General features: G+C 71.9%; 1 protein-coding gene across 4 annotated transcripts; it reads left to right on the top strand.

Annotated features, from left to right (window-relative positions):
* Positions 1-576: 576 nt before the first annotated feature.
* Positions 577-27,925, top strand: KCNH2 (potassium voltage-gated channel subfamily H member 2). Of its 4 annotated transcripts, XM_072925219.1 has the most exons (17): positions 577-1,369; positions 2,262-2,492; positions 5,476-5,640; positions 6,065-6,532; positions 7,536-7,750; positions 18,543-18,968; positions 19,837-19,991; positions 20,130-20,215; positions 21,724-21,923; positions 23,187-23,439; positions 23,880-24,073; positions 24,483-24,582; positions 24,676-24,921; positions 25,510-25,687; positions 25,922-26,084; positions 26,516-27,398; positions 27,463-27,925. In XM_072925219.1, the coding sequence occupies exons 1-16, from the start codon at positions 1,294-1,296 to the stop codon at positions 26,675-26,677; spliced, it is 3,318 nt and encodes a 1,105-aa protein (XP_072781320.1). In that variant the 5' UTR covers positions 577-1,293; the 3' UTR covers positions 26,678-27,398; positions 27,463-27,925. The 4 variants fall into 4 exon arrangements, with proteins under 4 accessions (XP_072781320.1, XP_072781318.1, XP_072781319.1 ...); XM_072925217.1 differs by having other exon boundaries at positions 578-1,369; positions 19,837-20,215; positions 26,516-27,440; positions 27,481-27,925; XM_072925218.1 differs by having other exon boundaries at positions 578-1,369; positions 19,837-20,215; positions 26,516-27,430; positions 27,481-27,925.
* Positions 27,926-27,929: the final 4 nt, after the last annotated feature.

Raw genomic sequence — 27,929 nt, forward strand, 5'->3', positions numbered from 1 at the left:
GTCTCCCTGTCTCCCCGTGTCCCTGTGTCCCTGTGTCCCCATGTCCCCCGTGTCCCGTGTCCCGTGTCCCTGTCTCCCCGTGTCCCCGTGTCCCCATGTCCCTGTATCCCCGTGTCCCCGTGTCCCCATGTCCCTCGTGTCCCTGTCTCCTCGTGTCCCTGTCTCCCCGTGTCCCCGTGTCCCCGTGTCCCCATGTCCCCCGTGTCCCTGTCTCCCCGTGTCCCCGTGTCCCGTGTCCCTGCCTCACCTGCCCGGCTGTGTGGCCTCGCTGCCAAGCGGGGCTGGGCCGGGGTGTCCCCGGGGTGCCGGGCCGGTGCGGGCCGGTGCGGGGCGGTGCGGGGTTCCGGGGCGGGGGGCGTGGCTCCGTGCCGGTGGGCGGGGCCGGGGCGGGGCCGGGGGCCGCTCGGTGCCGCCGGGCGGGGCGGGGCGGGGGTCCCGGGCGGGGGGCGGGGCTCCGTGCCGGTGGGCGGGGCCGGGGCGGGGCCGGGGGCCGCTCGGTGCCGCCGGGCGGGGCGGGGCGGGGGTCCCGGGCCCCCCGCGGCCATTGGCTGCGCCGCGCTGGCCCCGCCCCGGCCCCGCTGTCAACACGCAGCGCCCGCCGCGCCCGCGGGGCCGGGCCGGGCCGGGCCGAGCGCACCGACCGACCGAGCCGGGCCGAGCCGAGCCGAGCCGAGCTCAGCCGAGCTCAGCCCAGCCCGCCCGAGCCGGGCCGCGCCCGCCCGAGCCCCGCCGAACGGAGCCGAGCCCGGCCCAACCCAGTGCAGCCGCGCGCAGCCGAACCCAGCTCAGCCGAACCGCGCCGAACCCAGCCGAGCCCGCCCGAGCTCAGCCCAACCGGGCCGAGCCGAGCCGGCCGAACCGAAACCGAACCGAAGCGGGCCGAACCCCGCCGAACCGGACCGGCCGAGCGCAGCCCAGCCCGGCTCAGCCCGGCCGTTCCGAACGGAGCCGAACCGTTCCGACCCGTTCCGAGCGGCGCCGCGCGCGGGGCGGGTCCGGTCCCCCCCGGCCGCTCCGTGACTAAATAAGGCCGATGGCGCGGCGCGCACCGGGCGGGTAGAGCGGGGGGGTCGGCCCCGCCGCCCCCCTCCGCCTCCCCGGCCCGGACCCCCCCGGCCCCGCAGCGCCGCACCGGGGCGGGCGGGGTCCGGCCCCGGGCCGGGAGCGCCCCCCCGGTCCCCGGGGCCCCCCCGGCGGCGCCGTCCTTGGCTCAAGGGCAGCGGGACCCCCCGCGGCGCGGGCCCCCCCGCCCCGCCCCCCCGCCCCGCCGGCGCTGCCCATGGGCCCGGCACGATGCCGGTGCGGCGGGGGCACGTCGCCCCCCAGAACACCTTCCTGGACACCATCATCCGCAAGTTCGAGGGGCAGAGTGAGTGGGGGGACGGGGGCACCGGGGCGGGAGCTGCGGGGAGGGGGTTGGGAGGCACCGGGAGCACCGGGCGGGAGGGCAGTGAGGGGACCGTGGCCCGGGTGCGTCTGAGGTGACGGGGCGAGCCCGGCAGGGAGGGACCCCGCTCACCCTGGCGTCTCGGAGCCCCCGGCTCGAGGTGGGCTGGGGGTGACGGGGACAAACCAGGCTGGGGGGCATTCCTGCCCACGCTGCCCTCCAGCAGCCCCTTGCTCTGGGCTGCCACAACTGGGGCTTCCCTACAGTCCCCCGGGTGTGGAGCCCCCCCCCACCAGCTCAGGCTGCTGTGGGACTGGGGGTCCCCCTGGCCTGTGCCCCCCCAGCACTGCCCAGCAGCTGGAGCAGGGGGACCTGGCAGAGTGGGGGCTCTGGGAGACTGAAAATCTGGGGGTTCCCAGCGCCCCTCTGGGGTCAGGCCCAGAGCATCCCCCGGCTGGAGACAGGGCAGTGATGTGGGGGGATGCTGCCCGGGGGTCGGGCTGGGGGTGTCACCCTGCTCGGGGCTCTGCCGCTGCCCTCGGGGTGGGGTGGTGGTGGTCCCAGGGTGCCCATGGGAGTGGTGTCCCTAAGGGGTCTCTGCAGTTGTGGGGGTCCCTGTGATGAAGAGGGATCCCAGAGTTCCTTCTGCTGTGGGGCCCCTGGGTCCCCGTGGTTTTGGGGTCCCTGTGACGGAGGGATCCCAACAGTTCTGGGGTCCCCACGGTGGTGATGCCACCAGTTATGGGGTCCCTGGGGAACGAGCAGGATGACTCCTGACGTGCGTGTCCCTGGGGAACCCAGAGCCACGGGTGGAGGGGTGGAGAGGACCCCCGGGGGGCTGCTGCGGCCTGAGCCGCCCACCCCTCTCCCGCAGGCCGCAAGTTCATCATCGGCAACGCGCGCGTGGAGAACTGCGCCGTGATCTACTGCAACGAGGGGTTCTGCCGGCTCTGCGGGTACTCGCGGGCCGAGGTGATGCAGCAGCCCAGCACCTGCGACTTCCTGCACGGGCCCCGCACCCAGCGCCGCGCCGCCGCCCAGATCGCCCAGGCGCTGCTGGGCGCCGAGGAGCGCAAGGTGGAGATCTGCTTCTACCGCAAGGATGGTACGGAGCCGGGGGGCGGGACGGGGGGACAGCGGGGACAGATGTGGGAGCACAAGGTGCAGATCTCTGCCCGAGGATGGTGCTGACCCCCTGGGCACCCAGGCTGGGGACAGCAGGCACAGGGACAGAGCGGGGCGGCAGGAGCTGTTGGCACAGGTGGGAACACAGGCCACACTGACACCCCCGGGGGTTCGCAGCGCTCTCCGGTACCGGGATGGCTCCCAGCAGGGTGCGAGCCTGGCCCTGGTGGCTCTAGGCGGGCACCAGCGCCCTGTGTGCCCTCCGTCCTTCCCGGTACCACGGTGGCCAGCGGGTGGGCCCCAGGGAGCCACGTGCTGTGGGCCCGGGGCTGTGGGGTGCAGTGACCCCCCCCAAGGGGGATGCACGGGGCTGTGTCACCCGGAGCAAGGCCAGGGGAGGAGTGGGCTGAGCTGGCGTCACCATCCCTGTGGGGCTGTGTGGCATAACGGGCGGGTGACATCCCGGGGTCCCTGTGCCAGGCGCTAGGAGCTGCGCCCCGCAGGGCCCGGCCTTGGTCGTGCTGCTGCTTCCCCTGGCCGTGGCCCCGAGCCAGTGCCAGGTGTCCCGGCTGTCACCACAGCTGTCCCAGCTCCGGGCACACGGCCCCGGTTCCGGTGCTGGAGTAAACAAAGCCGGTGCCAGCTGCCGGCGTGGCCACGGCGCCGTGCAGAGCCACCGTGGCCCTGGGAGCCCTGGCGGAGTGGGCCTGGCCCTGGCACCCCCGTCCTGCCGCACCGGCTGTGCCTGGCACGCCCCAGCGCCCCTTGGCTGTGCAGTGCCGGGGCCGTGGGGCACGGGTGGCCGTGGGGCACGGGTGGCCGTGGGTGTCCCCCTGGAGCCAGCGTTGGGCCCTCCTTAGGGTGACACTGATCAGCCTGTGCCACGGGGGCGCTGGAAATGGGGCTCCTGCGTGGGGCCTTCCTTGGCTCCCCGGAGTCCTCGGCACCCCCAGCTGTACCCCCAGAGCAGCGTGGGGTGTCACCCCTTACCTGCCCACGCGTGCAGCCAGGGGAGGTGGGACTGGGGGTTCCCAGAAGTGATGAGGGGTCCCAGCCCTTGGGCGCTTCCCTGGGGCCCATGGGGATGTGTGGTGAGGGCTCTGGGGGTGCTCTGGGAGCCCCCCCCGAGCGGGGCCGTCCATGGGGACCGACTGCCCCCCGGGATGGGGTGGGACCCTCGGTTAGCCCTGGGTCGGGGTGCCCTGGGCCCCTCGGCCGGAGATGCTGCGGGGGTCCCAGCACGGGGGTCTCCTCCCGGTACGGCCGTGCTACCAGCCGCTGTGTGAGGCTGCCGGGGGTCCCACTCGCTGCACCGGGACCCCCGGGCACCGCGGGGCAGGGACCTTGCTGCCAGCGGCTCCGGCGTCCCCGGTGCTCCCGGTGTCGCTGCCATTCCACGCGTGTCCTCGGGATCGTGTTGTGGTGCCCGCTGCCCCCCTGCAGCCCCCCACCGCCAGCCCCTGGTGCGTCCCGGTGGCCGGTGCCGTGTGCCGGTGCCCGGAGCCGCGCTGGAGCCGCGCTGGAGCCGCCGCGGAGCTGCGCTGCTGCTGCAGCCATTTGTCTTCGCGACGTGTTGTTTATGGTGCCGGGGACGCGCAGAGGTCACGGCGCCCCGGGGGCACCTGTGTCCCCACAGGGACACCTCGGGGACCCCAGGCTGGCTGGGGGGCAGGGAGGGGGCACGGACAGCCCCATGTGGCCTTTGGGGTCCCCCTGTGTGTGGCCCCCGGTGTTGGGGCAGGGCGGGAGCGGCCCGGGGCCGAGTCGGGGCCTTGTCACTGTGACACCTCGGGGTGTGGGGGTCCCCCGTGGGCCAGAGGGGTGTCCCCAGCCTGGCTGCGAGCCTGGGGGTGCAGGTGGCTCCTCGGTGCGGGGGTGCAGGTCCCAGGGCAGTGGGTGCGGTAGGGGGGGTGCAGGGATGGGGGGCCAGGGGTGTCCCCTCGCTCTGGGGGTCCTGCTGCCCCCGGCAGTCCCGGGATGCTGGGGTGCAGTGCGGGGGTGCGGGGGGATTTGGGGCACAGCTCTGGCGGTGGGAGGTGCACTTAGGGTGGGGGGCAAGGGGCTCGGTCCCGTTGCAGCGCGGGGTGCACCTCTGCCGCTGCGGTCCCCCCCTCGCCCCCACCCGGGGCCGGACCAGCCCCCCTCGGGCAGCAGGACCCGAGCTGTGCCCTGGGGGCTCAGGATTGATGCCCGCGGGGTGATGGAGCCAGCGGCGGCTGTGGCACCAATCCCCCCGCGGCGGTGGCTCGGCGAGGACCCCGCGGTCACCCGGGGTCACCCGGGGCCACCCTGTGCTGGCCCCCGGCCCGCGGCCCCGCGTGCGGCAGGGAATCCCCCCGCCGCGGGCACGGGAGCAGGGCCAGTGCCAGCTGGCACCGCCGTGCCAGGCTGCCGGGCCCGGTGCCAGCCGGGGGGACACCGGCGGCGGGGACTCGGTGCTTTGGCGTCACCCGCGTGTCCCCCTGGCCCCACCCAGCCGTGTCCCCCCAGGGTTCCCGTGGGGTCAGGGCTGCCGGGGGGGAGCAGGATGCCCCCCCCATCCCCAGAGGTTGCCCCGGGCTGCCCTGAGCACCCCCATTGCCCCCCCAGCTGTGGCACCGGATTAACGCCGCAGCTGTTAACGGGTTCTGAGCGGCTTAACCCCGCCCGGCACCCCCGGAGCCCCCCGCGCCCCCCCCGGCACCGCTGCCCACGCACAGACATGCCACGACATCTGGGGGGGGAAAGGGGACACCCCCGCCCTAACGTGCCTCAGTTTCCCCCTGCGGTGCAGCTGCAGTGGAGTCAGTGTTGGGGGGCAGGCGGGGGTGGTCCCCGGAGGGGGTTCAGCAGGAATGGGGGGCAGGCGGGGGTGATCCCCAGCAGGGACAGGGGCAGTGTGTCCCGGGATGTTTGGGGCCAGGCAGGGATGACCTCCCGGGTGGGAGTGCCACCCCCGTGTCACTGTCCCCCTCTCCCCGCAGGCAGCTCCTTCCCGTGCCTGGTGGACGTGGTGCCGGTGAAGAACGAGGATGGCACCGTCATCATGTTCATCCTCAACTTCGAGGCCGTGAGGGAGCCCGAGCCCGGGGAGGCCCCGACCCCCGGCACCAACCACTGGGTCACCCCGGCACCCTGGGGCCCGGCAGGTACGGGGGACAGGGACACCGGGTCAGCCCCAGGTACGGGGGGATGGGGACACCGGGTCACCCCCAGGTACGGGGGGACAGGGACAGGGACACCGGGTCAGCCCCAGGTACGGGGGGACACCGGGTCACCCCCAGGTACGGGGGGATGGGGACACCAGGCCACAGCCCCCTCCTGGGTTCCTGCAGGGGAACGGGGTCGGTGCCACCGGGCTGGTGGCAGCTCGTGTCCCGCTGTCCCCCTGTGCCAGGTGTTGCTATGGGGCACACGGGGCCAGCGGGCAGCACCGTGGGGAGGGGGTGCAGGGACCCTGCCCTGGCCCCAGCGCTGCCCCCGGGGTGCAGCCGCCCCGTGCGGCCGAAGCAGCGCCGGGGTGGGGATCTGGGGCCGGGTCCTGGCCCTGACCCAGCCCCGTCTCTCCGCCAGGACGCAGCCGGTCCCTGCGGCTGAAGCTGCTGGCGCTCACGGGCAGCCGCCAGTCGCTGCCCCCCGAGCCCCCGGAGCCGCCGGACGTGGTGGTCGTGGAGCCGGGGCTCACGGACCCGCTGGCCGCGGACCCGGCCCCGCCTGCCGCCGACTCGGGCCCCGAGGACGGCTCATCCTCGCTGGAGGCCGGCGCTGGGGACCGGCCCGAGGACGAGGCGGCGCTGATGGGGGACCCCGAGCCGCCGGTGCCGCGGCCGTCCCCGCGGGCCGAGCGCCTGGCGCTGGCCTTCGCCAACCACAGCCTGGCCCGGAGCCGCTCCCGGGAGCGCCGGTCCCGGGAGAGCCTCCGCAGCCTCCGCCGGGCGTCCTCCGTCGATGACATCGAGGCCATGAAGGGCGACGGCGACAAGCGCTGCCACAGCCGCCACGCCAGCGCCAGCACCGGCCTGCAGCGCGGCTCCAGCACCGGTACGGCCCGCGGGCACCGGGACAGCCCCCGGTGCTGGGGGCGTGGGGCGGCCACAGCCACGGACCCTGCTGGGCTCCGTCCCGCTGCCCCACGGCGGGGCTGGGGACACCCCCGTCACCCCCGAGACCCTCGCAGCCCATCCTGCAGCCCCCTGAGCCGCAGGGGAGTCACCCCGGAATCACCTCGGGAGCCCTGGCTGGCCCCAGAGCTCATTAAGCGTGTTAAGATAAGGGACAATTAGTGTAATGGCATTAGAGGTAACTGAGAGCAGCTCTGCAGGTCCCGGGGCCGGTGGCGCACGCCCGGGGGGCTCTGCCCTGCCCCGGGGCTCTGCCCTGCCCCGGGGCTCTGCCCTGCCCGGGGTGCTCTGCCCTGCCCGGGGTGCTCTGCCCTGCCCGGGGCTCTGCCCTGCCCTGGGGCTCTGCCCTGCCCGGGGGGCTCTGCCCTGCCCGGGGCTCTGCCCTGCCCTGGGGCTCTGCCCTGCCCGGGGGGCTCTGCCCTGCCCGGGGTGCTCTGCCCTGCCCGGGGTGCTCTGCCCTGCCCTGGGGCTCTGCCCTGCCCTTCCCCTGCCCCGGGGCTCTGCCCTGCCCGGGGTGCTCTGCCCTGCCCGGGGTGCTCTGCCCTGCCCTGGGGCTCTGCCCTGCCCTTCCCCTGCCCCGGGGCTCTGCCCTGCCCGGGGTGCTCTGCCCTGCCCTTCCCCTGCCATGGGCAGCCACCTGGGAGCTGTGGGACCCCCGGGGACCGTGGGACCCCCGCCCCGGGAGCCGTGGGGAGCCGTGGGGAGCCGCGGTGTGCCGCGGTGACAGTCCCCCCGCCGCGGTGACAGTCCCCCCCAGGCGCGGTGACAGTCCCCCGCCGCGGTGACGATCCCCCGGCCGCGGTGACAGTCCCCCGCCGCGGTGGCGGCTGTCCCCCCCAGGCGCGGTGGCAGTTCCCCCGCCGCGGTGACAGTCCCCCGCCGCGGTGACAGTCCCCCGCCGCGGTGGCGGCTGTTCCCCCCAGGCGCGGTGGCCGCCGTGCGCAGCGCGCTGCTGAACTCCACGTCGGACTCGGACCTGGCGCGGTTCCGCGCCATCGGCCGCATCCCGCAGATCACCCTCAACTTCATGGAGCTGCCCCCGGGGGGGCTGCGGGCCCCCGGCCCGGCCCCGCGGCCCATCATCGCCCCCACCAAACTGCGCGACCGCACCCACAACGTCACCGAGAAGGTCACACAGGTGAGAGCCGGACCGCGGGACGGGGGGACGGGTGACACAGGTGAGACCTGGACAGGGGAACTGGGGGATGGGTGAGACAGGTGAGACCCGGACAGGGGGACAGGTGACACAGGTCACACAGGTCACACAGGTGACACAGGTGAGACCCAGAGAGGGGGACAGGTGACACAGGTCACACAGGTGAGACCCAGACAGGGGGACAGGTGACACAGGTCACACAGGTGATACAGGTGACACAGGTGACACAGGTGAGACCCGGACAGGGGGACAGGTGACACAGGTCACACAGGTGATGCAGGTGAGACCCAGAGAGGGGGACAGGTGACACAGGTCACACAGGTGACACAGGTGAGACCCAGAGAGGGGGACAGGTGACACAGGTGACACAGGTGACACAGGTGAGACCCAGAGAGGGCGACAGGTGACACAGGTCACACAGGTGACACAGTTGAGACCCGGACAGGGGGACAGGTGACACAGGTGACACAGGTGAGACCCAGACAGGGGGACAGGTGACACAGGTGACACAGGTGACACAGGTGAGACCCGGACCGCGGGACAGGGGGACAGGTGACACAGGTGAGACCCGGACAGGGGGACAGGTGGCACAGGTCACACAGGTGACACAGGTGAGACCCAGACAGGTGACACAGGTGATACAGGTGACACAGGTGACACAGGTGAGACCCAGAGAGGGGACAGATGACACAGGTGACACAGGTGACACAGGTGAGACCCAGAGAGTGGGACAGGTCACACAGGTGACACAGGTGACACAGGTGAGACCCAGAGAGGAGGACAGGTGACACAGGTGACACAGGTGACACAGGTGAGACCCGGACAGGGGGACAGGTGACACAGGTCACACAGGTCACACAGGTGACACAGGTGAGACCCAGACAGGGGGACAGGTGACACGGTCACACAGGTGAGACCCAGAGAGGGGGACAGGTGACACAGGTGACACAGGTGACACAGGTGACGCAGGTCACACAGGTGACACAGGTGACACAGGTGAGACCCGGACAGGTGACACAGGTGACACAGGTGAGACCCGGACAGGGGGACAGGTGACACAGGTCACACAGGTGACACAGGTGACACAGGTGACACAGGTGAGACCCAGAGAGGGGGACAGGTGACACAGGTGACACAGGTGACACAGGTGAGACCCGGACAGGGGGACAGGTGACACAGGTGACACAGGTGACACAGGTGACACACGTCACACAGGTGAGACCCAGATAGGGGGACAGGTGACACAGGTGACACAGGTGACACAGGTGACACAGGTGAGACCCGGACAGGGGGACAGGTGACACAGGTGACACAGGTGACACAGGTGACACACGTCACACAGGTGAGACCCAGATAGGGGGACAGGTGACACAGGTGACACAGGTCACACAGGTGACACAGGTGACACAGGTGACACAGGTGAGACCCAGAGAGGGGGACAGGTGACACAGGTGACACAGGTGACACAGGTGAGACCCGGACAGGGGGACAGGTGACACAGGTGACACAGGTGACACAGGTGACACACGTCACACAGGTGAGACCCAGATAGGGGGACAGGTGACACAGGTGACACAGGTGACACAGGTGACACAGGTGAGCCCTGGGGGCTGCGGAGGGCCCGGAGTTGGGTGGGAGCTGACTGGGTTATGCTGGAGGTGACAGGGGGTGCCAGAGGTGGCCAAGCGGTGACAAAGGTCACCGGGGAATGCCACAGGGGCCAGGTGCTGCTGGAGGTGCCAGGTGACGCCGGTGCCCAGGAGGTGCCAGAGGTGGCACGTGGTGCAGAGATGGTGGGATGTGCCCGGGCATCCGGACAATTTCAGGGATGATGTGGCCAAGGTGGCCAAGCAGTGACAAAGTGTCCGAGCAGTGACAAGATGTCCAGGCAGTGCTGGAGGTGGCCGAGCGATGCCAAAGTGTCCGGGTGATGCCAGAAGTGTCCAGGTGGTGCCAAAGTGAGCGGGCAGTGCCAAGGCGGCTCAGGGAGGGGTGGGGGACTGGCTGGGGGTTGTGGCCGCGGTGTTCTGGGGCGGTGGGTGCCATGGCTGGGGACAGTCGGGTCCGGGACAGTCCTGGAGGGCTCCGAGTGAGATGCAGGGGGCAGACACTGCCAGTGCCGCGGTGCCCCTCGCCCCAGTACCGCGGTGCCGTGATGCCCCTTGCCCCGGTGCCGTGATGCTCCTCGCCCCGGTGCCGTGATGCTCCTCGCCCCTCGCCCCGGTGCCGTGGTGCCCCCCGCCCCGGTGCCGTGGTGCCCCTCGCCCCGGTGCCGCGGTGCCCCTCACCCCGGTGCCGTGATGCCCCTCGCCCCGGTACCGCGATGCCCCTCGCCCCGGTGCCGTGATGCTCCTCGCCCCGGTGCCGCGGTGCCCCTCGCCCCGGTGCCCCTCGCCCCGGTGCCGTGATGCTCCTCGCCCCGGTGCCGTGCCTACCGGGTGCCAGGCACTGGCGGCCGCGCTAATCCGTGCCCGTTGTGTAACCGCCATCTGCCGCGGGAGCAGGAGGCGCCGCTTAATTACACCCTGATTTCCCTCCGCTAATGATCCGGGGGGGTCGCGGGGCATCCCCGCGGGGATGGGGGATGTCTGTCCCTCCCCGCCGTGTCCCCCCGCGGCCCCGGCCGGGCTGTCCCCGCGGTCCCGGGCAGCTGGCGGGGGACGGAGCAGCCCCGGCGCATCTGCCCCGCCGCTCGGGACCCCCGGCCCGCAGCTGCCCGCACACGTGCGGGGCCCGTGGGGACCCCCGCCCTCCCTCGGCTCCGGGCCCCGCTCCGGGCGCTCCCCGCGCTGCTGCGGGGGCAGCCGCTGGGCCCTCGGTGGGGCGGGGGGACCCTCTGTGGGGTGGAGGGACCCTTCTGTGGGGTGGCACCCCCGTCCCTCCGCACCCCGACCCCCCCACTCCTCACGGAACCTCTTGATTGCCTCGGCCGCGATTAATTGTGCCGCCAGGGTGACGCTGCGCTGTCATTCCCCCGCCGTTCCACGGGGGCCACGAGGGGACACGGGGGCCACGAGGGGCCACGGGGGCCACGAGGGGACACGGGACACGGCTGCGGTCACCGGGCCGGGCTCTGCCCCCCGCACGCCGAGGGGTTCTCGGGGTGCCCCGGCTGTGTGGCACCGGGGGCACGGACACGGGGGGTGCGGGAACTGGGCCGTGGGGCTGTCCCCCGCTCGTGCCTCGCGTGTCGGTGGCGTTGGGGACACGGTGTCCCTGCAGCGGCGCCGTGATTCACCCGCGGGGCCGGAGCCAAGCGCCCGACAAGGTCACGGCGCGCTGGGGGACGGTGACAGGGCCCGGTGTGCCCGGGGTGTCCGTGACGTCCCCACGGCCCACGGGACCCCCGGAACTCCTGGTCTGTTCTGGAGGGACCCCTGGGTGCGGCAGGATGGGGCTGGGGGACCCCAGAGCCACTCAGGGTGTGTGGGGACCCGGCGGTGCCACCAGCCAGGGCGTGTCACCGGGGTGTCGCTGGCTCTTGGGGACACCGGGGGCCCCCACTGCGGGACGAGTCCTGCCGACCCCGGCCCCGCTGGCACCCCCGGGTGGGCGAGGGCGCTGCCCCACAGATCCCTCTCGCTGGGGCTGGGGGTGCCCGGGGGGCACGGCCGTGGGGCACTGCCAGGGCTGGGCAGTGGCCAGGGACACGGGGACAGCCGTGAATCAGCCGGGGCTGCCAGGGCCAGCTCACCGCTACCGTCACTGGCCGTGTCCCCATCGTCACTGTCCGTGTCCCCACCGTCACTGTCCGTGTCCCCACCGTCACTGTCTATGTCCCCACCATCACTGTCCTTGTCGCCGCCACCGCCGCCGTCCCCATTCCGGTCCCCATCCCGCCGTGACGGGGCCGTGCGAGTCACACTCCGGGGATCCCACGCGGGTCCGGGGGCCGCGGTGCCCGCTGGCAGCGGGGAGGGGGTGGCAGCGGAGCAGGCGGGGAAGGCACCGGCCCCGGGGACCCCCGTGCCCCACCGGTGTCCCCGCGGGGCCGTTCCGGGCGCTCCCGGTCCCTCCTCCGGGGAGTGGCGAGGGCTGGAGCCGGGGGGGGCCCGGCGGGGGCGAGCGGCGGGGAGGGCTCGGGGGGTCCCGCCCCGCTCCATCTGCGGGGAGGGCTCGGGGGGTCCCGCCCCGCTCCATCTGCCGCGCGGGGCCGGGGGGGCGCGGGGACCCCCGAGCGCGGCCATGGCCCCGGCGCGGCGCGACAGCGGCGACCGCGGCGACCGCCCCGACGGGGAGCGGCGGGAGCGGGTCCGCCGGGCCGTGCGGGTGTCCAGCCTGGTGGCACAGGAGGTACGGGGGTCCCGGGGGTCGCGGGGGTCCTTACCGGGAGGGAAAGTGGGACCCACGGTTGGCACCGCCGCGCGTGGGCTCGGGGTCCCGCGGGTGTCCCCCCCCCCCCGGGGCGGGCGGGCACCGGGGATCGCTGGTGGCGGCTGTGGGGGTCGCGGGGGGATCTGGGGGCTCTGCGGAGGGTCCCCCCGCTGCGGGATCGGGGTCCCGTTGTCTTCACCGTGCGCGGGAGCAGCGCCCCGGGGCTGTCCCCACGCGGGATGCAGGGGATGGGGCGCTGGGGACAGCGGTGGGCGCTGCAGGCGGCCCTGAGGGCACCGGGGGGCTCGGAGGGGCACCGGGGGGCTCGGAGGGTCCCCCCGCGGCAGAAACGGGGTCCCGCAGCACGGGGGCCCGGGGGTGTCCCCGTGCCGGGATGGGGGGGAGGGGGCGGGCACCGGCGATCGTGGCCGGAGGGTTTGGATGGGTTTGGTGGTCCCGGGATTTTCGGGGGGGTGTGGGGGTGGCTTCCCCCGTGGGAACAGGGACCTGCAATTTATCGTGCCCCGCGTGGGTGTGGGGTCCCGGGGGTGTCCCCACGCCGGGATGGGGGACACGGAGCGGGGGTGGCACTGGGGGTGGCAGCAGGCGGCTCTGGGGGGCTGTGGGGGGCTGTGGGGTCCCGGGGGTGCCCCCGCGCTTGAATGGGGGGCACTGGTGGTTGTGCTGGGCGGCTCTGGGCTCCAGGGGGATCGGGGCCCCCCCAGTGCCTCCCGGGGGTTGGGGGGTAACCCCCTCGTGGGTCCCCAGTGCCCACCTGGTGTCGTGGCCAGGCCCGGTGCTGTGTCCAGCTGTGCCTCGGTGGTTTCTGGTGTGGCGAGGGGTAACTGCTCGTGGCCTCTGCTGTGTCCCAGTTGGTCCCCAGAGTGTCCCAGGTGGTCCCCAGAGTGTCGCAGCCGGTCCCCAGAGTGTCCCGGGTGGTCCCCAGAGTGTCCCAGCTGGTCCCCAGAGTGTCCCGGGTGGTCCCCAGAGTGTCCCAGCCGGTTCTTGCAGCCGTTCCCTTGCCGGTGGTCTGTGGCTTTGGGGTGGGTGCGGGTCAGTGCCAGCGTCACCGGGTCGGGGTCGGAGCTGGGGCGGGCGCACCGCCCCCAGGGACGTCACCCCGTCCCCCAGGGACGTCACCCTGTCACGGGGCTTGTCCCCTACCCTGCCACGGGTGCCACAGGCAGCGGGTGCCACTGTCGCTGCCCGCCCGGGCGGCCCCGTGTCCCCTGTGCCCATGTCGGGGGGTCCCGAGGGTGCTGCGACGCCGCAGCTCAGCGCCGTGAGTACCCCCGATGCCACCCTGGGGGGACAGCGGTGCGGGGAGGGGAACTGGGGGGGCCCCCGGCACCGGGATGTCCGCACTAGTGGGGTGTCTCCCGTGTCGGGGTGTCCCCGCGGTGCTCTGGGGTCCCCTGGCTGATAGCTGGTGCTGCCCTGGTGGTGGCCAGAGCGGTGACACCTGCAAGGTGACAGGGATGTCATGGGGGTCGGTGTCCGTGGCTGGAGGTGTCCCCGGGGCTCCCGCGCCTCGGGCTCAGTGACACGGTGGGTGTCAGTGTTCAGGTTTGGGAGCTCTGGGGGTCTTAGACCCCTGGTGGGGCATTGGGTGGGTGCCAGGGCCTGGTTAGGGCCCGTGTGGGGTACCCAGGCAGGTATCGGTGCCCAGGAAGGTGTGGGGTACCTGCCAGGGCCAGTGCGGGGTGCCCATGGGGCGCTGGGGGTCCCTGGCTGTCAGGGACCTGCCAGTGCTGGTCTTGGGTGCCTGTGGGTGCTGGTCCCTGCTGGGGCAGGATTTGGGGGTCTGTGCATGTGGGGTCCCTGCTGGGGCAGGATTTGGGGCTGTGTGGCTGTGGGGTCCCTGCTGGGGCAGGATTTGGGGCTCTGTGTGTGTGGGGTCCCTGCTGGGGCAGGATTTGGGGCTCTGTGCCCGGAGGGTCCCTGCTGGGGCAGGATTTGGGGCTCTGTGCCCATGGGGTCCCTGCTGGGCAGGATTTGGGGCTGTGTGTGTATGGGGTCCCTGCTGGGGCAGGATTTGGGGCTCTGTGCCCGTGGGGTCCTTGCTGGGGCAGGATTTGGGGCTGTGTGCCCATGGGGTCCCTGCTGGGGCAGGATTTGGGGCTGTGTGCCCATGGGGTCCCTGCTGGGCAGGATTTGGGGCTGTGTGGGTGCTGGTCCCTGCTGGGGCAGGATTTGGGGCTGTGTGGTTGTGGGGTCCCTGCTGGGGCAGGATTTGGGGCTGTGTGTCCGTGGGGTCCCTGCTGGGGCAGGATTTGGGGCTGTCTGTGTGTGGGGTCCCTGCTGGGGCAGGATTTGGGGGTCTGTGCCCGTGGGGTCCCTGCTGGGGCAGGATTTGGGGCTCTGTGCCCGGGGGGTCCCTGCTGGGGCAGGATTTGGGGGTCTCTGCCGGGTGCTGGGGTGCCACTGTGTCCGTGCTGGGCGGGCCGGGGGCCGGGGCAGTGGCGGGGGGGTGTCGGTGCCCGGGGGCCGTGTCCGGGTCCCGGGGGTCGCTCAGGGCCCCGGGGGGGTGTCGGTGCCCGGGGGGGTGTCGGTGCCCGGGGGCCGTGTCCGGTTGCAGGGGTCTCTCAGGGTCCCGGGGGTCTCTCAGGGCCCCGGGGGGGTGTCGGGGCCCCGGGGGGTGTCGGTGCCCCCTGTCCCGGCCGGGAATTTGGGGTGCTCCGTGGGCGCGGGTGTCTGGGTCACGCAGGTGCGCACCGGGTGTCGCGGGGGGCGGCGGTGCCACCGCAGGTGTCGGGGACGCGTCACCGGGGCGGGACGTGTCGCCGCGTGCTGCCGAACGTGTCACCGGCACCGGCGCCATCTGTGTCACCGTGAGTGACGGGTGCGGGGCGGGGGGGCGGCCCCGGGCCCGGGCTGCGGGATGTCGCCGCGTACCGGCCCCGTCCTGCCGAACGCGGGGGGACCGGGGTGTCCCCAGCCCCTCTTCGCGGCACCCCCGAGCCCTGCAGGGGGGTCTGGGGACTGTCCCCATGGCGGGGGGACATGCTGCCCCACCACTTGGGGGGCTGGGGGTCCGGGGGGGCTCTGCGTGTCCCCCCTGTGCGTGCGGGGGGCTGGCACAGGGACGGGGTGCCAGGACAGTCCCTCCGGGGGGCTGGCACAGGGACGGGGTGCCAGGACAGTCCCTCGCCCCCAGCTGGGACCCCGGGAACCCGCGTGGGCTGCACTGGGGGGGTGACCAGCTGCGGGGGCGGGGGGTTCATTTTGGGGGGCGCTGACAGATGTATCCGTGGGGCTGACGCGCGGGGGTGTATTTTGGGGGGCTGTGACTCAGTGGGTGTCCCGGTCACTCTCCCGTGCCTTCCGTCCCTGCCCGGTTTCCTGCAGAGGGGGTCCCCAGTCAGGGGTCACGGATGGGGGCGAGTTCAGGTGGGGTGTGGGGGCCACCCATGGTGGCCACAGGGGTCGGGGGGACCCAGAGCCGGCGGGACCCCCCTGGCCCGGGGCGTTCGGCGGCCCCCGCCCCCCACGCCGGAGGCCGCGATTTGTCCCACTTTGCCGTGGCAGCGCGATAAATTTAGCGGCAGGAGCGGCTGGTGGCTGGAGCCGCCCCCCGTCCCCTCCCCCGCTGTCCCCGGGCCCCCCCGTCCCCTCCCCCGCTGGCCCCGCAGCCGGCACCGCCACTCTGGGGCTGGGGTCCCCCTCCAGGACCCCCCTGGGGACACCCCCGGGCCGGCACCCGCTCTGTGCCGCGGTACTTGTCACCCCCCGTGTCCCCGGGACCCCCGTGGCACCCCCGGGGAACGCGCCGGGGGCACGGGGGGTGTGGGGGTGCAGCCCCCCGGGAAGGGGGGGGACGGGGACCCCCGGCACGCGGGCCGCGTGTGGCCTCGTCCCTCTGTCACACGGTGCGTGGGGACACTGGTGGCGACGGGAATCCCCCGCGTGGGGGTGGCGGCTGTGACGCAGGAGCTGCCGTGTGTCCCGGCACTGTCACCGCGTGTCCCGGCGTTGTCACCGCGTGTCACCGCGTGTCCCGGCGCTGTCACCGCGTGTCACCGCGTGTCCCGGCGCTGTCACCGCGTGTCCCTGGCCCTGCGTGTCACCGTGTCCCGCTGCCATCCCCCTGTGCCTCTGCGGTGTCGCGGTGTTCCCGCACCGCGTGTCCCATCGCCCCGTGGCTGTTCCCGCTGCCCCGCGAGGCCACCGCGGCTGGTGGCCCCTGGCGACAGAGGCGACAGGGGCTGTGTCCCGGGGGGGCCGTGGCACTGGGGGACACGCTTTGGGGACCCGCATCCGCACGGGTGGGGACATCCCCCGGCGTGTCCCTGTCGCAGCGTGGGCCCCGAGCCGCTGCTCAGTGCTTGGGCAGCGCTGTCCCCCCACACCCAGCCGGGTGTGGGTGCCCTGGGGGTGCCCTGGGGGTGCCCTGGGGGTGCGGGGGATGTGACACGTCCCACCCGTGCCGTGTCGCGTGTGGGCACCCACGGCCGTGCCGGTTCCCGGTGTGTCCCGTGGCCGGGGGGGGCTGCCCTGGCCGCGGCCGTGCCGGTTCCCGGTGTGTCCCGTGGCGGGGCCGGGGGCGGTGCGGGGCCGGGGGGGCTGCCCTGGCCGCGGCAGTGCCGGTTCCCGGTGTGTCCCGTGGGGGGGACCGGGGCCGTGCGGGGCCGGGGGGGCTGCCCTGGCCGTGGCAGCGGCAGCGGAGCAGCCTGGGAAACGTTTCCGCCCCAATAATTCCATCGGCTCCGGCCGAGCGCGGCGGGCGCGCACCGCGCCGGGGCTCCCCGGTACCGCCGGGGGTCCCCGATACCGCCGCCGCCGGGGGTCCCGGGCGCACCATGGCCCCGGGGCCGGGCCGGGGGTGTCCCTGGCAGCCCCGGGCCGGCGGGGGCTGAGCCCCGAGGATGCTGCCCGCGCTCCTGCAGCTGCTGCAGGAGCTCCCGGGCGCGCCCCCGGCGCCCCCCCGGCCCGGGCCGCCCCCCGGGCCCTGCCCCATGCCCGGGGTCCCCCTCTGCAGCGCCCGGCTGGGGCTCCGCCGCGATGGCACCGGGCACGGACAGCGGGAGAAGGTACCGGTACCGCCCCTTCCGCGCCCCCCGGGACCGGCAGGGGGGCGGGGGGGCCGCAGGGGGGCTCGGAGCCCACCCGGGACCTGGCGGTGGCCGTGGGAGCCTCGGGCCGTGCCCTCGGCGCTTGTTCGGGAGGGCCTGGGGGCTTACAGAAAGCTCTAGCTCTGCGTGACGGGGGCACCCCGCACCCCCAGGGGTGCCCCGGGGCGATGGGGCAGGGGGCATGGTGCCCATCCCCCCCCTCCCTGTGGGGCAGCAGCAGCCCCACGGTGGGCCTGGAGGGGCAAGGGGACCCCAGGGGGGCAGGGGGACCGTGACCCCCACAGGGCAGAAGGGAGGGGTGACCCCTGTGGGACACAGTTTGGGGGGGCCGTGGGTCATCCCCTGTTCCCTCTCACCCTTGCCGTGGGGCTGTGCGTGGTGATGGACCCTGCAGACCACCCCCAGGCACCCCCAAGATTGATGGAGACCCCACAGAGACCCCCGGGGTTGTGCCCCCAGGCACCCCCAAGATTGACCGAGACCCCCCAAGACTGAGCGAAACCCCCCAGAGACCCCCGGGGTTGTGCCCCCAGGACGTGCAGGTGTCCCACACAGGGACTGGCGTTTGGGGAGGGGTCTGTGTGCCCCCTGACGGGGGTGGCCACGGTGGGGGCACAGGGAAGCATCGTGTCTGTGGCTGTTGGGGGTGGAGCTGCCCTGGTGGGGTCTGTGGGGCAGGAGGGGCCTGTGGGGCAGCTCTGTGGTGTGGGGGTGGTGTCCCTGCACCCCCCATGGCCGTGCCGGGTCCCTCTGCACCCCCAGAGCCTCAGAGCCGAAGTTTGGGAAGGACCTTTAGAACCAGCGCGGACCCAAAGCCCCTGACCCGGGTCCCCCCCTCTCCCCGGGCTGGGGGTCCGCGCCATGCAGCAGCACCGCCCCCCTGCAGCCCCCCCATGCCTTTCCTTACCCTTTTTGGGGTCCCACCGCACCCCAGAGGGTCCCAGAGCTGCTGAAGCTGTAAAGGACCCCCGGAACCAGCGGGTCCAGCCCTGACCCAGCGTGGCCACGGCCCCGCAGTGCTCGGGGGTTGGGGGAACAGGGGCTCCGTGCTGGGGGTGTTGTGTCACCACAGGACACATACGACACGTGCTGCTGCTATGGTAAAGGTGGGAAAAGGAGTTTATTTTCTGGCTATAAATTCTAGTATTTATAGTTGTCTAAGGGTGACGGTGGATTGGAGGGTAAATGTTACTTCTCTAATGACACTGGACAAACCACCAGTACATCAGATTTCTCTGCCTCCACCAGGGAATGTAAAAACAATAAGTTATTCACAGAAAGTGTGTGAGGAGGTTTGTTGCAGGAGTGTAAACTCAGGAGCTTTAGGAAATGTTAAAAATCGGGGCGGTAGGGTCGGGGTGCAGCGCTGAGCCCCGTGTCCGCCCCAGGTGCTGTCCCTGGGCGCCGACGTGCTCCCCGAGTACAAGCTGCAGGCGCCGCGCATCCACCGCTGGACCATCCTGCACTACAGCCCCTTCAAGGCCGTGTGGGACTGGCTGATCCTGCTGCTGGTCATCTACACGGCCATCTTCACGCCCTACTCGGCCGCCTTCCTGCTCAGCGACTCCGAGGAGGCGCAGCGGCACCAGTGCGGCTACTCCTGCAGCCCCCTCAACGTGGTGGACCTCATCGTGGACATCATGTTCATCATCGACATCCTCATCAACTTCCGCACCACCTACGTCAACTCCAACGAGGAGGTGGTCAGCCACCCCGCCAAGATCGCCATCCACTACTTCAAGGGCTGGTTCCTCATCGACATGGTGGCCGCCATCCCCTTCGACCTGCTCATCTTCGGCTCCGGCTCCGAGGAGGTGACGCGGGGACACGGGGGGCGGGGGGCGAGTCCCGGGGGCTGGGCAGTGCCCCCAGTGCTGGGGGGCGTGTCTGGGGGTCCCACCTGTGCCCCAGCGCTGGGGGTCGTGTATGGGGGTCCCACCTGTGCCCCAGTGCTGGGGGTTGTGTCTGGGGGTCGTGTCTGGGGGTCCCAGCTGTGCCCCAGTGCTGGGGGTCGTGTTCTGGGGGTCCCACCTGTGCCCCAGTGCTGGGGGTCGTGTCTGGGGGTCCCACCTGTGCCCCCAGTGCTGGGCTGGGTGTTGGGGGGTGGGTGCTGTTCCTGGGTGCTGGATCTTCCCGTGGGGAGCGCCTGGGGGTCCCGCATGCCCCGCCAGGCCAGGACACCACCAGGGCCCCTGGTGACCCCCCCGAACCTCCTTCCTGGACCATCTGCTCTGGGTGGGACAGCGGGGGCTGATACGGGGAGAGGGGCAGGGGCTCTTGGCACCCTCTGCCCCTCCGGGGGTCTGTGGGACCCCTCTGGCTCTGCTGTCCGGGTGACCTCCCATTCCTCCCTCCCCACACACCCTCACCCTGGGGGCACCGGGGCAGGAGGAGACCCCCAGAATGGAGCTGCTGGCTTGGGGCAGGAGGAGACCCCCAGAATGGAGGTGCTGGCTTGGGGCAGGAGGAGACCCCCAGAATGGAGCTGCTGGCTTGGGGCAGGCACCCCCCACCCTTTTGGGTTCTGGGGGTGTCTCTTCACTGTCGCCCCCCACTTTTTCCCGCCCCCAGATAACGATGCTGCCGGGGCTGCCCATGCGGGGAGGGAGCGCAGAACCCCCAGGCCCTCCCGGGGGTCCCGGGGTGCCCCAGCCCCGGTAACCCTTTCCCTGCCGCCCGCAGACCACCACGCTGATCGGGCTGCTGAAGACGGCGCGGCTGCTGCGGCTGGTGCGGGTGGCGCGGAAGCTGGACCGCTACTCGGAGTACGGCGCGGCCGTGCTCTTCCTGCTGATGTGCACCTTCGCGCTGATCGCCCACTGGCTGGCCTGCATCTGGTACGCCATCGGCAACGTGGAGGGGCAGCGCACGGGCTGGCTGCACGCCCTGGGCCAGCAGATCGGCAAGCCCCTCAACGGCACCTTCGGGCCCTCCATCAAGGACAAGTACGTCACCGCGCTCTACTTCACCTTCAGCAGCCTCACCAGCGTCGGCTTCGGCAACGTGTCCCCCAACACCAACTCCGAGAAGATCTTCTCCATCTGCGTCATGCTGATCGGATGTGAGTGCCCGGGCAGCGGGGCGGCGGGTGTGAGGGGCTGGGGAGGTGTGGGTGTGCAGCTGGGTGTGTGTGTGTGAGCCCTGTGTGTGCACCAGGGTGTGTGAGAGCCCAGGGAGTGGGGCGGTGTGAGGGGCTGGGTGAGGTGTGCGTGCGCACCAGGGTGTGTGTGAGCACCTGCGTGTGCAGCCGGGTGTGTGTGACACCTGTGTGTGTGTATCCTCACACCTGTGTGAGTGTATCCTCACACCTGTGCACACCTGTGTGTGTGCACACCTGTGTGTGTGTATCCTCACACCTGTGTGTGTATCCTCACACCTGTGCACACCTGTGTGTGTGTGTATCCTCACACCTGTGTGTGTGCACACCTGTGTCTGTACCCCACTGGGGGTGCTGCAGGAGCACCCCAGGCTCGGTTTTGGGGCCGGCCCCGTTTGGCACCTTCACGGACGCTCCGGGGATCGGGTCCCTGTGGCCCTGCTCAGGTGGCACAGCCCAGGGCAGGGATTGTCCCCTGTGCTGGCCCTGCTGAGGGACCCCCTGGAACCCTGGGGGCAGCTCTGAGCCCCTCCCAGCAGGGGAGCCCTGGAAGGGCTGCAGTGTCCAGGGAATGGGGATGGGAAGGGGCTCAGCCTGGACAAAAGGGGCATCAGGGAGGGACCTTGTGGCTCTGCACAGCTCCTGACAGGAGGGGACAGCCTGGGGAACAGGGACAGGAGGAGAGGGAACGGCCCCAGGCTGGGCCAGGGTGGATTTTGGGAATGTTCCTCCTGGAAAGGGCTCTCCAGCCCTGGCACGGCTGCCCAGGGCAGGGTTGGAGTCCCCATCCCTGCAGGGATTTAAAATCCCTGTGGAGGTGGCACTTGGGGACATGGGACAGTGGTGGCTTAGGCATCTGAGAATTCCCTTGTGCAGCCTTGGCACCACGGTGATGATGACGCCCCTCCATGGCAATGGGGACCCTGACGATGATGGGGGCCAGTGACAGTGGGAACAGGGTGGTGATGGGGACCTCTATGACAGTGGGAACTCCCGTGAGGATGGGGACACTCCTGTGAAGATGGGGACACTCCTGTGATGATGGGGACACTCCCGTGATGATGGGGACACTCCCGTGAGGATGGGGACACTCCCGTGATGATGGGACCCCCGTAGCAAAGGGCACTCCGTGGTGATGGACAACCCCGTGACGATGGGGAACCCAGTGACAGTGGGGACCCCATGAAATGGGCACCCTGCACGATGATGGGCACCCCACACTGCAGCCCTGGCAGCAGTGGGGGTTTTGGGGAGCTTTGTGGGGGTTTTGGGGAGCTTTGTGGGGGTTTGGGGGTGCAGAGCCCCCGACACGCCCCCCTAGCACCGATGCACGGCAGCACCTCGGGAGCAGCTCGGCCACCACGCGGTGCTGGTGCCTGGGGACACGGGGACCCTGCAGCCCGGCCCGGGGGCGGCAGCGGAGGTTTGGGGGGCTCGGGGGTGCAGAGCCGGCCTGACCCCGCTCCCCGCAGCGCTGATGTACGCCAGCATCTTCGGGAACGTGTCGGCCATCATCCAGCGGCTGTACTCGGGCACGGCGCGCTACCACACGCAGATGCTGCGGGTGCGCGAGTTCATCCGCTTCCACCAGATCCCCAACCCGCTGCGCCAGCGCCTCGAGGAGTACTTCCAGCACGCCTGGTCCTACACCAACGGCATCGACATGAACGCGGTGAGACCCTGAGAAACCCAAACCACCCCAGAACCAACCCCAAACCTCCATGGAACCCCTAAACCCCGCCCGGCCCTCAGCCCCTTCCCAGCACGCCTGGTCCTACACCAACGGCATCGACATGAACGCGGTGAGACCCCGAGGGACCCCAAAACCAACCCCAAAACCCCATGGAACCCCTAAACCCCCCTGGCCCTCAGCCCCTTCCCAGCACACCTGGTCCTACACCAGCGGCATCGACATGAACGCAGTGAGACCCTGAGAAACCCCAAAACACCCCAAAACCAACCCCAAACCTCCCCAAACCTCCATGGAACCCCTAAAACCCCTGGCCCTCAGCCCATCTCCCAGCATGCCTGGTCCTATACCAACGGCATCGACATGAACGCGGTGAGACCCTGAGGAACCCCAAAACCAACCCCAAACCTCCATGGAACCCCTAAACCCCGCCCGGCCCTCAGCCCCTTCCCAGCACGCCTGGTCCTACACCAATGGCATCGACATGAATGCAGTGAGACCCTGAAGAACCCCAAACCACCCCAAAAACACCCCAAAACCCCATGGAACCCCTAAACCCCCCTGGCCCTCAGCCCCTTCCCAGCACGCCTGGTCCTACACCAACAGCATCAACATGAACGGGGTGAAACCCTGAGAAACCCCAAAACACCCCAAAACCAATCCCAAACCTCCATGGAACCCCTAAACCCTGCCCGGCCCTCAGCCCCTCTTCCAGCACCCCTGGTCCTCCACCAACGGCATCGACATGAACGCGGTGAAACCCCGAGGAACACCAAAACACCCCAAAACCAACCCCAAACCACCCCAAACCTCCATGGAACCCTAAATCCCACTTGGTGCTCCGCCCCTCTCCCACCACGCCTGGTCCTGCACCAATGGCATTGACATGAACATGGTGAGACCCCCAAAAAACCCCCAAAACACCTCAAACCCTGTGGGACCCCTAAACCCCGCCCAGCCCTCAGCCCGTCTCCCAGCACGCCTGGTCCTACACCAGCGGCATCAACATGAACATAGTGAGACCCTGAGGAACCCCAAAGCACCCCAAACCTCCAGAGGCCCCCGAACCCCCCTGGCCCCCAGCGCCCCCTCCCCAGGGAGCGCTTCCATCACTCCTGCTCCTGCCCCAGCGGCATCGACGTGCCCGCGGCGAGACCCCCGGGACCCCCAAAGCTGCCGCAGCCCCGAGCCCCGGGTGGGCCCCCCAAGCGCTGCGGCCCGCGGTGACCCCCGGTGCCCCCCCAGGTGCTGAAGGGGTTCCCCGAGTGCCTGCAGGCCGACATCTGCCTGCACCTGAACCGCAGCCTGCTGCAGAACTGCGCCCCGTTCCGCGGGGCCACCAAGGGCTGCCTGCGGGCGCTGGCCATGAAGTTCAAGACCACGCACGCCCCGCCCGGGGACACGCTGGTGCACGCCGGGGACGTGCTCACCGCGCTCTACTTCATCTCCCGCGGCTCCATCGAGATCCTGCGCGGCGACGTCGTGGTCGCCATCCTGGGTGAGCCCCCGGGGGTCCCGCGGGGCCCCGCTGCCCTCGGGTGTCACCCGGTCCTGGTGCCCCGCGGTGCCGCCCCATCTCCCGGAGACCCCCGGTGCTCCTCGGGTGACACTCCCGAGGGATCCCCCCATCCCGGGACCCCCGGGAAAGCCCATCCTGACCCCCGGGGGCCCCCAGTGCTGTGCACACCCTGAGCGTCCCCCCGGTGACACCGTGGCTCCCGGGCACGCCAAGTGACTCCCGCACCTCCCGGAGCCCCCCAGCTTTGGGGTCACCTTGAGTGCCCCGGGGGTTCCCCTCAGCCCTGTCACAGCCCTGAGGTGACCCCTCCGGGTGTCCCCCCGGCTCCCCCAGGGCAGGAGGACACCTCCGGGAGCGGCCGGGGCGGTGCGGGACCCGCGGAGCCCCCGCAGCCCCTGACTGAGCCCCGCACCCCGCAGGTAAGAACGACACCTTCGGGGAGCCGCTGCACCTGCACGCCCGGCCCGGGAAGTCGCGGGCGGATGTTCGGGCGCTCACCTACTGCGACCTGCACAAGATCCTGCGGGAGGACCTGCTGGAGGTGCTGGACATGTACCCCGAGTTCTCCGACCGCTTCTGGGGCACCCTCGAGATCACCTTCAACCTGCGCGACGTGAGGGGGGGCCCGGGCAGGGTGGGGTTCCAAAATGGGAGGTCCTGAGCAGGCTGGGAGCCCCAAGTGACCCGGGGAGTCCTGGAAAATTGCTGCTCCTGGGCAAATAAGGGGGTTCGGGGCGGGCTGAGGGGGGTCCTGAGCGGTTTGGAGGGTCCTGAGCAAACTGGGAGGCGTGGGGACGCTGGGGGGGTTCGGGGCAGGTTGTTGAGGGGTTTCGAGCAGTCCTGAGGGACTCTGAGCGGGGCAGGAGAGCCCCGAGAAAGGCTGAGGGTCCTGAGCGGGTTGGGGGGTCCTGAGCAAGGGAGGGGGCGCTGAGCAAACCGGGAGGGGCTGAGAGCTCTGGGGGGTCCTGCAGGAGCCGGGGGGGGTCCGGCAGCCCCCCGACCGCGCCCCCCGTGTCCCGCAGACCAACATGATCCCCGGTTCCCCGGGCAGCGACGAGCTGGACGGAGGCTTCTCCCGGCTCCGCCGCCGCAAGCTGTCCTTCCGCCGGCGCCCCGAGAAAGGTGGGGCTCGGGGGGCCGCGACCCCCGGCGGTGACCCCCGGCGGTGACCCCAGGGTCCCGCGGCCCGGCCCTGACCCGCCGTGTCCCCTGCAGATGTCCCCAGTCCCGAGGAGTCCCGGGCGCTGCGGGGCGACGGCGGGGGCGGCCAAGCCCCCGGAGCCCCCCGAGGCCCGGCCGAGTGGGACCCCCCCAGCCCCTCCAGCTGCGGCTCCAGCGATGAGGAGGAGCCCCCCGCGCCCCCGCCGGGGGCCACGGCGCTGTCCCCGTTCCGCAGCGCCCCCGCGGCTCCCCCCGAGCCCGAGGAGCGGGAGGGCAGCGACATGTGCAACCCCCTCTCAGGTGGGTGGGGGGCTCAGGGTGGGGGCGGCCCCTTCCTCCCTCCTCACTCGGGGCTCAGAGGACGCCCCCAAACCCTGGCACTGCTGTCCACAGCCCTGCCCCAGCCCCATCCCCTGTCCAGCGCCCACCGCCGCCCCCCTGTGCCCCCCTCAGCTGGGCCTGGGGAGTCCCCCATTCCTTCCCTCCCCGCCCAGGGTCCTGCAGACTCCCCAAAAACTGCAGCACTCCCTGGCTCCCCACCCCTGACCCCCATCTCACACTGTCCCTGCAGCCCTGGAGCCCTCCAGGTGAAAGTTGGGGTGGGGTGGGGGTTCCCCACTCCTGCTCTCCTCACTCAGCGTTCCAGAGCTCCCCCCCAAACCTTGAACCCCCCATTCTCAGCCCTCCCCCTCAACTGCCCCTGCGCCCCCTCAGGTGGGGATAGGGGTCTCTGGTTGGGCAGGGAGGGTCCCAATCTCGCCCTCCCTGTTTGAGGCTGTGGAGCCTCCCAAAAGCCCCAGCCCCCCTCCCCCAGTCCCCTGGATCCCCCAAATATGCCCCCTCATTTCACACCCCCCCCCAAACCCATTCACTCCCCTCCTTTTCCAGGCGCCTTCTCGGGGGTCTCCAACATCTTCAGTTTTTGGGGTGACACCCGGGGCCGCCAGTACCAGGAGCTCCCCCGCTGTTCCCACGGGGCCCCCCCAAATCCCCCCCCGACCCTGACCCGCCGCCAGCGCTCCGACCTGGAATCCCGCTTGGATCTGCTCCAAAAACAGCTCAACAGGTAAATCTGGGGGGCGCAGGTGGGACCCGAGGGGGGCTTAGGCCAGCAGGACCCCATGGGAGCCCCCCATTGCCAAAGGGGTCTGGAGAACCCCGAGCAGGAAAGAAGGGAGGCCCCCGGGCCGAGCTGAGCCCCCCGAGCCACCTGAGGGATGGGTGGGGCAGGGCTGGGGGTCCTGGGGCCGGTGGGGGCGGGCCGGGGGTCCCAGGCCTGATGCCCGCGCGGCTGTTGCAGGCTGGAGTCGCGGCTGAGCTCGGACATCTCCTCCATCGTGCACCTGCTGCAGCGCCAGGCGCCGGTGCCCCCCGCCTACAGCGCCGTCACCTCCCCGCACCAGCCCCCCCCGGGGCCGCTGCCCCCCACCCTGCCCATCACCCCCATCCGCCCGCTCGCTCAGGTGAGGGGCCCGGGGGGCACCGGCCGTTTGGGGGTGTTCCACTGCCGGACCCGCGGGCTGGGGTCACCCTGAGCCCCCCGGGCCGGGGCTGTGCCTGGTTTGGGGGGCATCCCTTTGTCGTGCTGTCCATCGTGGGCTGGGGTCAGCCCTGAGCCCCCCGGGCCGGGGCTGTGCCTGGTTTGGGGGGGCATCCCTTCATCTCGCTGTCCATCGTGAGTTGGGGTCACCCCGAGCCCCCCGGAATGGGGCTGTGCCTGGTTTGGGGGGGCATCCCTTCGTCTCGCTGTCCATCGTGGGCTGGGGTCACCCCGAGCCCCCCGGAATGGGGGTACCGCCCTCCTGCCCCTCAGTGCGGGGGTCACCCGCTGGGGGTGCGGGCAGTGGGGGCACCCCGAGCCCCGCCGCCCCCCACACCGAGCCCCGTTCCGCAGGTGCCGCGCCCCCCGTGCGCCCCGGAGCCCCCGGACGTGGTGCTGCTGCTGGAGCCGCCCCCGCCGCGGCGCCGCTCCCTGCCCGGGGCGCTGCCCCCGCCCGCGGGGACCCCCCCGGGGACCCCCCCGCTCCAGAGACACTGCTCCGACCCCGGCAGCTAATGGGAGCGCCGGGGCGCGGCGGGACCCCGGAGCCACGGGACCCCCGACCCCGGAAAGCGGGACCCCCGGAGCCACGGGACCCCCGGAGCACTCAGAGCCCGGGACGTGGGACCCCCGGAGCCCTCAGACCCCGAGGCACGGGACCCCCAGAGCCCAGGACGTGGGAGCCCTGCACCCCGGCATGTGGGACCCCCGGCCCGCAGCCCTGCCCGCCGCGACCCGGGACCCCCGGAGTCACAGGAGCCCTGGAAGCCCTGGAGCCCTGGGACCCCCAGCCCCGGAATGTGGGACCCCCAGAGTCCTGGGAGCCCCGCACCCTGGCACCTGGGACCCTCGGGACCCGTGGGACCCCCGGAGCCGCAGGACCCCTGTCCCCAGCATGCGGGACCCCCAAAGCCCAGGCCGTGGGCCGTGCAGAGCCCTGGGACCCCTGAGCCCGGAACGGGGGGACACAGATCTCCTCGCAGCCCTGGGGTCCCCAGAGCCCCCCTGGGCCCGGCTCCGGCCGCTGCCCCATGGACGCTGCCCCCGGTGCCGGCGGCCCGCGGGGGAACCGGGGGAACCGGGGGAACCGGGGGAACCGGGACCCCCCGTTATCCCGCCTCATCCCGGGGCCCCGCCCCGGACTGTCAGACTGTGCTGCTCTTCCTCCTCCTCCTCCTCCTCCTCCTCCTCCTGCTGCTGCTCCCCCCCGAGCCCCGGGGCGGCGGGGGGTGCCCAGGTGTGTGTGTGCCCAGGTGTGTGTGTGCCCAGGTGTGCCCAGGTGTGTGCACAGGTGTGCACAGGTGTGTGTGTGTGCCCAGGTGTGCCCAGGTGTGTCCCCGGGTCCTGTCCCCAGGACGTCGCGTGTGTCGGGGGGTCCCGCTGCGCTGGGACACGCGTGTCGCCCCCCGCTCTGTGTGTGCGTGTCCCCCCGCCGTGTCCCCCCCAGGACCCCCGGTGGCGGTGGGGCCGGCGGGTCCGTGTGCGCCCCTCCGTGTCCCCAGGGACGGCCCGGCTGAGGGGGGGTCGGGTCGGGACCCTCCGTGTGCCCCTCCCGTCCGGCCGGGCCGCGCGTCCCCCGAGCCCGCGGCCGCTCCTCCCCCAGCCGGGTGACACCGGCACTGTCACCCCCGCACAGGGAGGGGGACGCGGGGCTCGAGGGGCTGCCACTGCCCGGCCGCCCATAGCGTGTGCTGTGTTTGTCCCGTGTCACCCCTGCATGTCCCCCCCGCTTAGGTGCCCCCAATAAACCAGACAGAGACCCCCGGCT

The sequence above is a fragment of the Taeniopygia guttata genome, chromosome 2 (genome assembly GCF_048771995.1).
Source record: "Taeniopygia guttata chromosome 2, bTaeGut7.mat, whole genome shotgun sequence".
Classification (NCBI taxonomy): Eukaryota; Metazoa; Chordata; class Aves; order Passeriformes; family Estrildidae; genus Taeniopygia; species Taeniopygia guttata.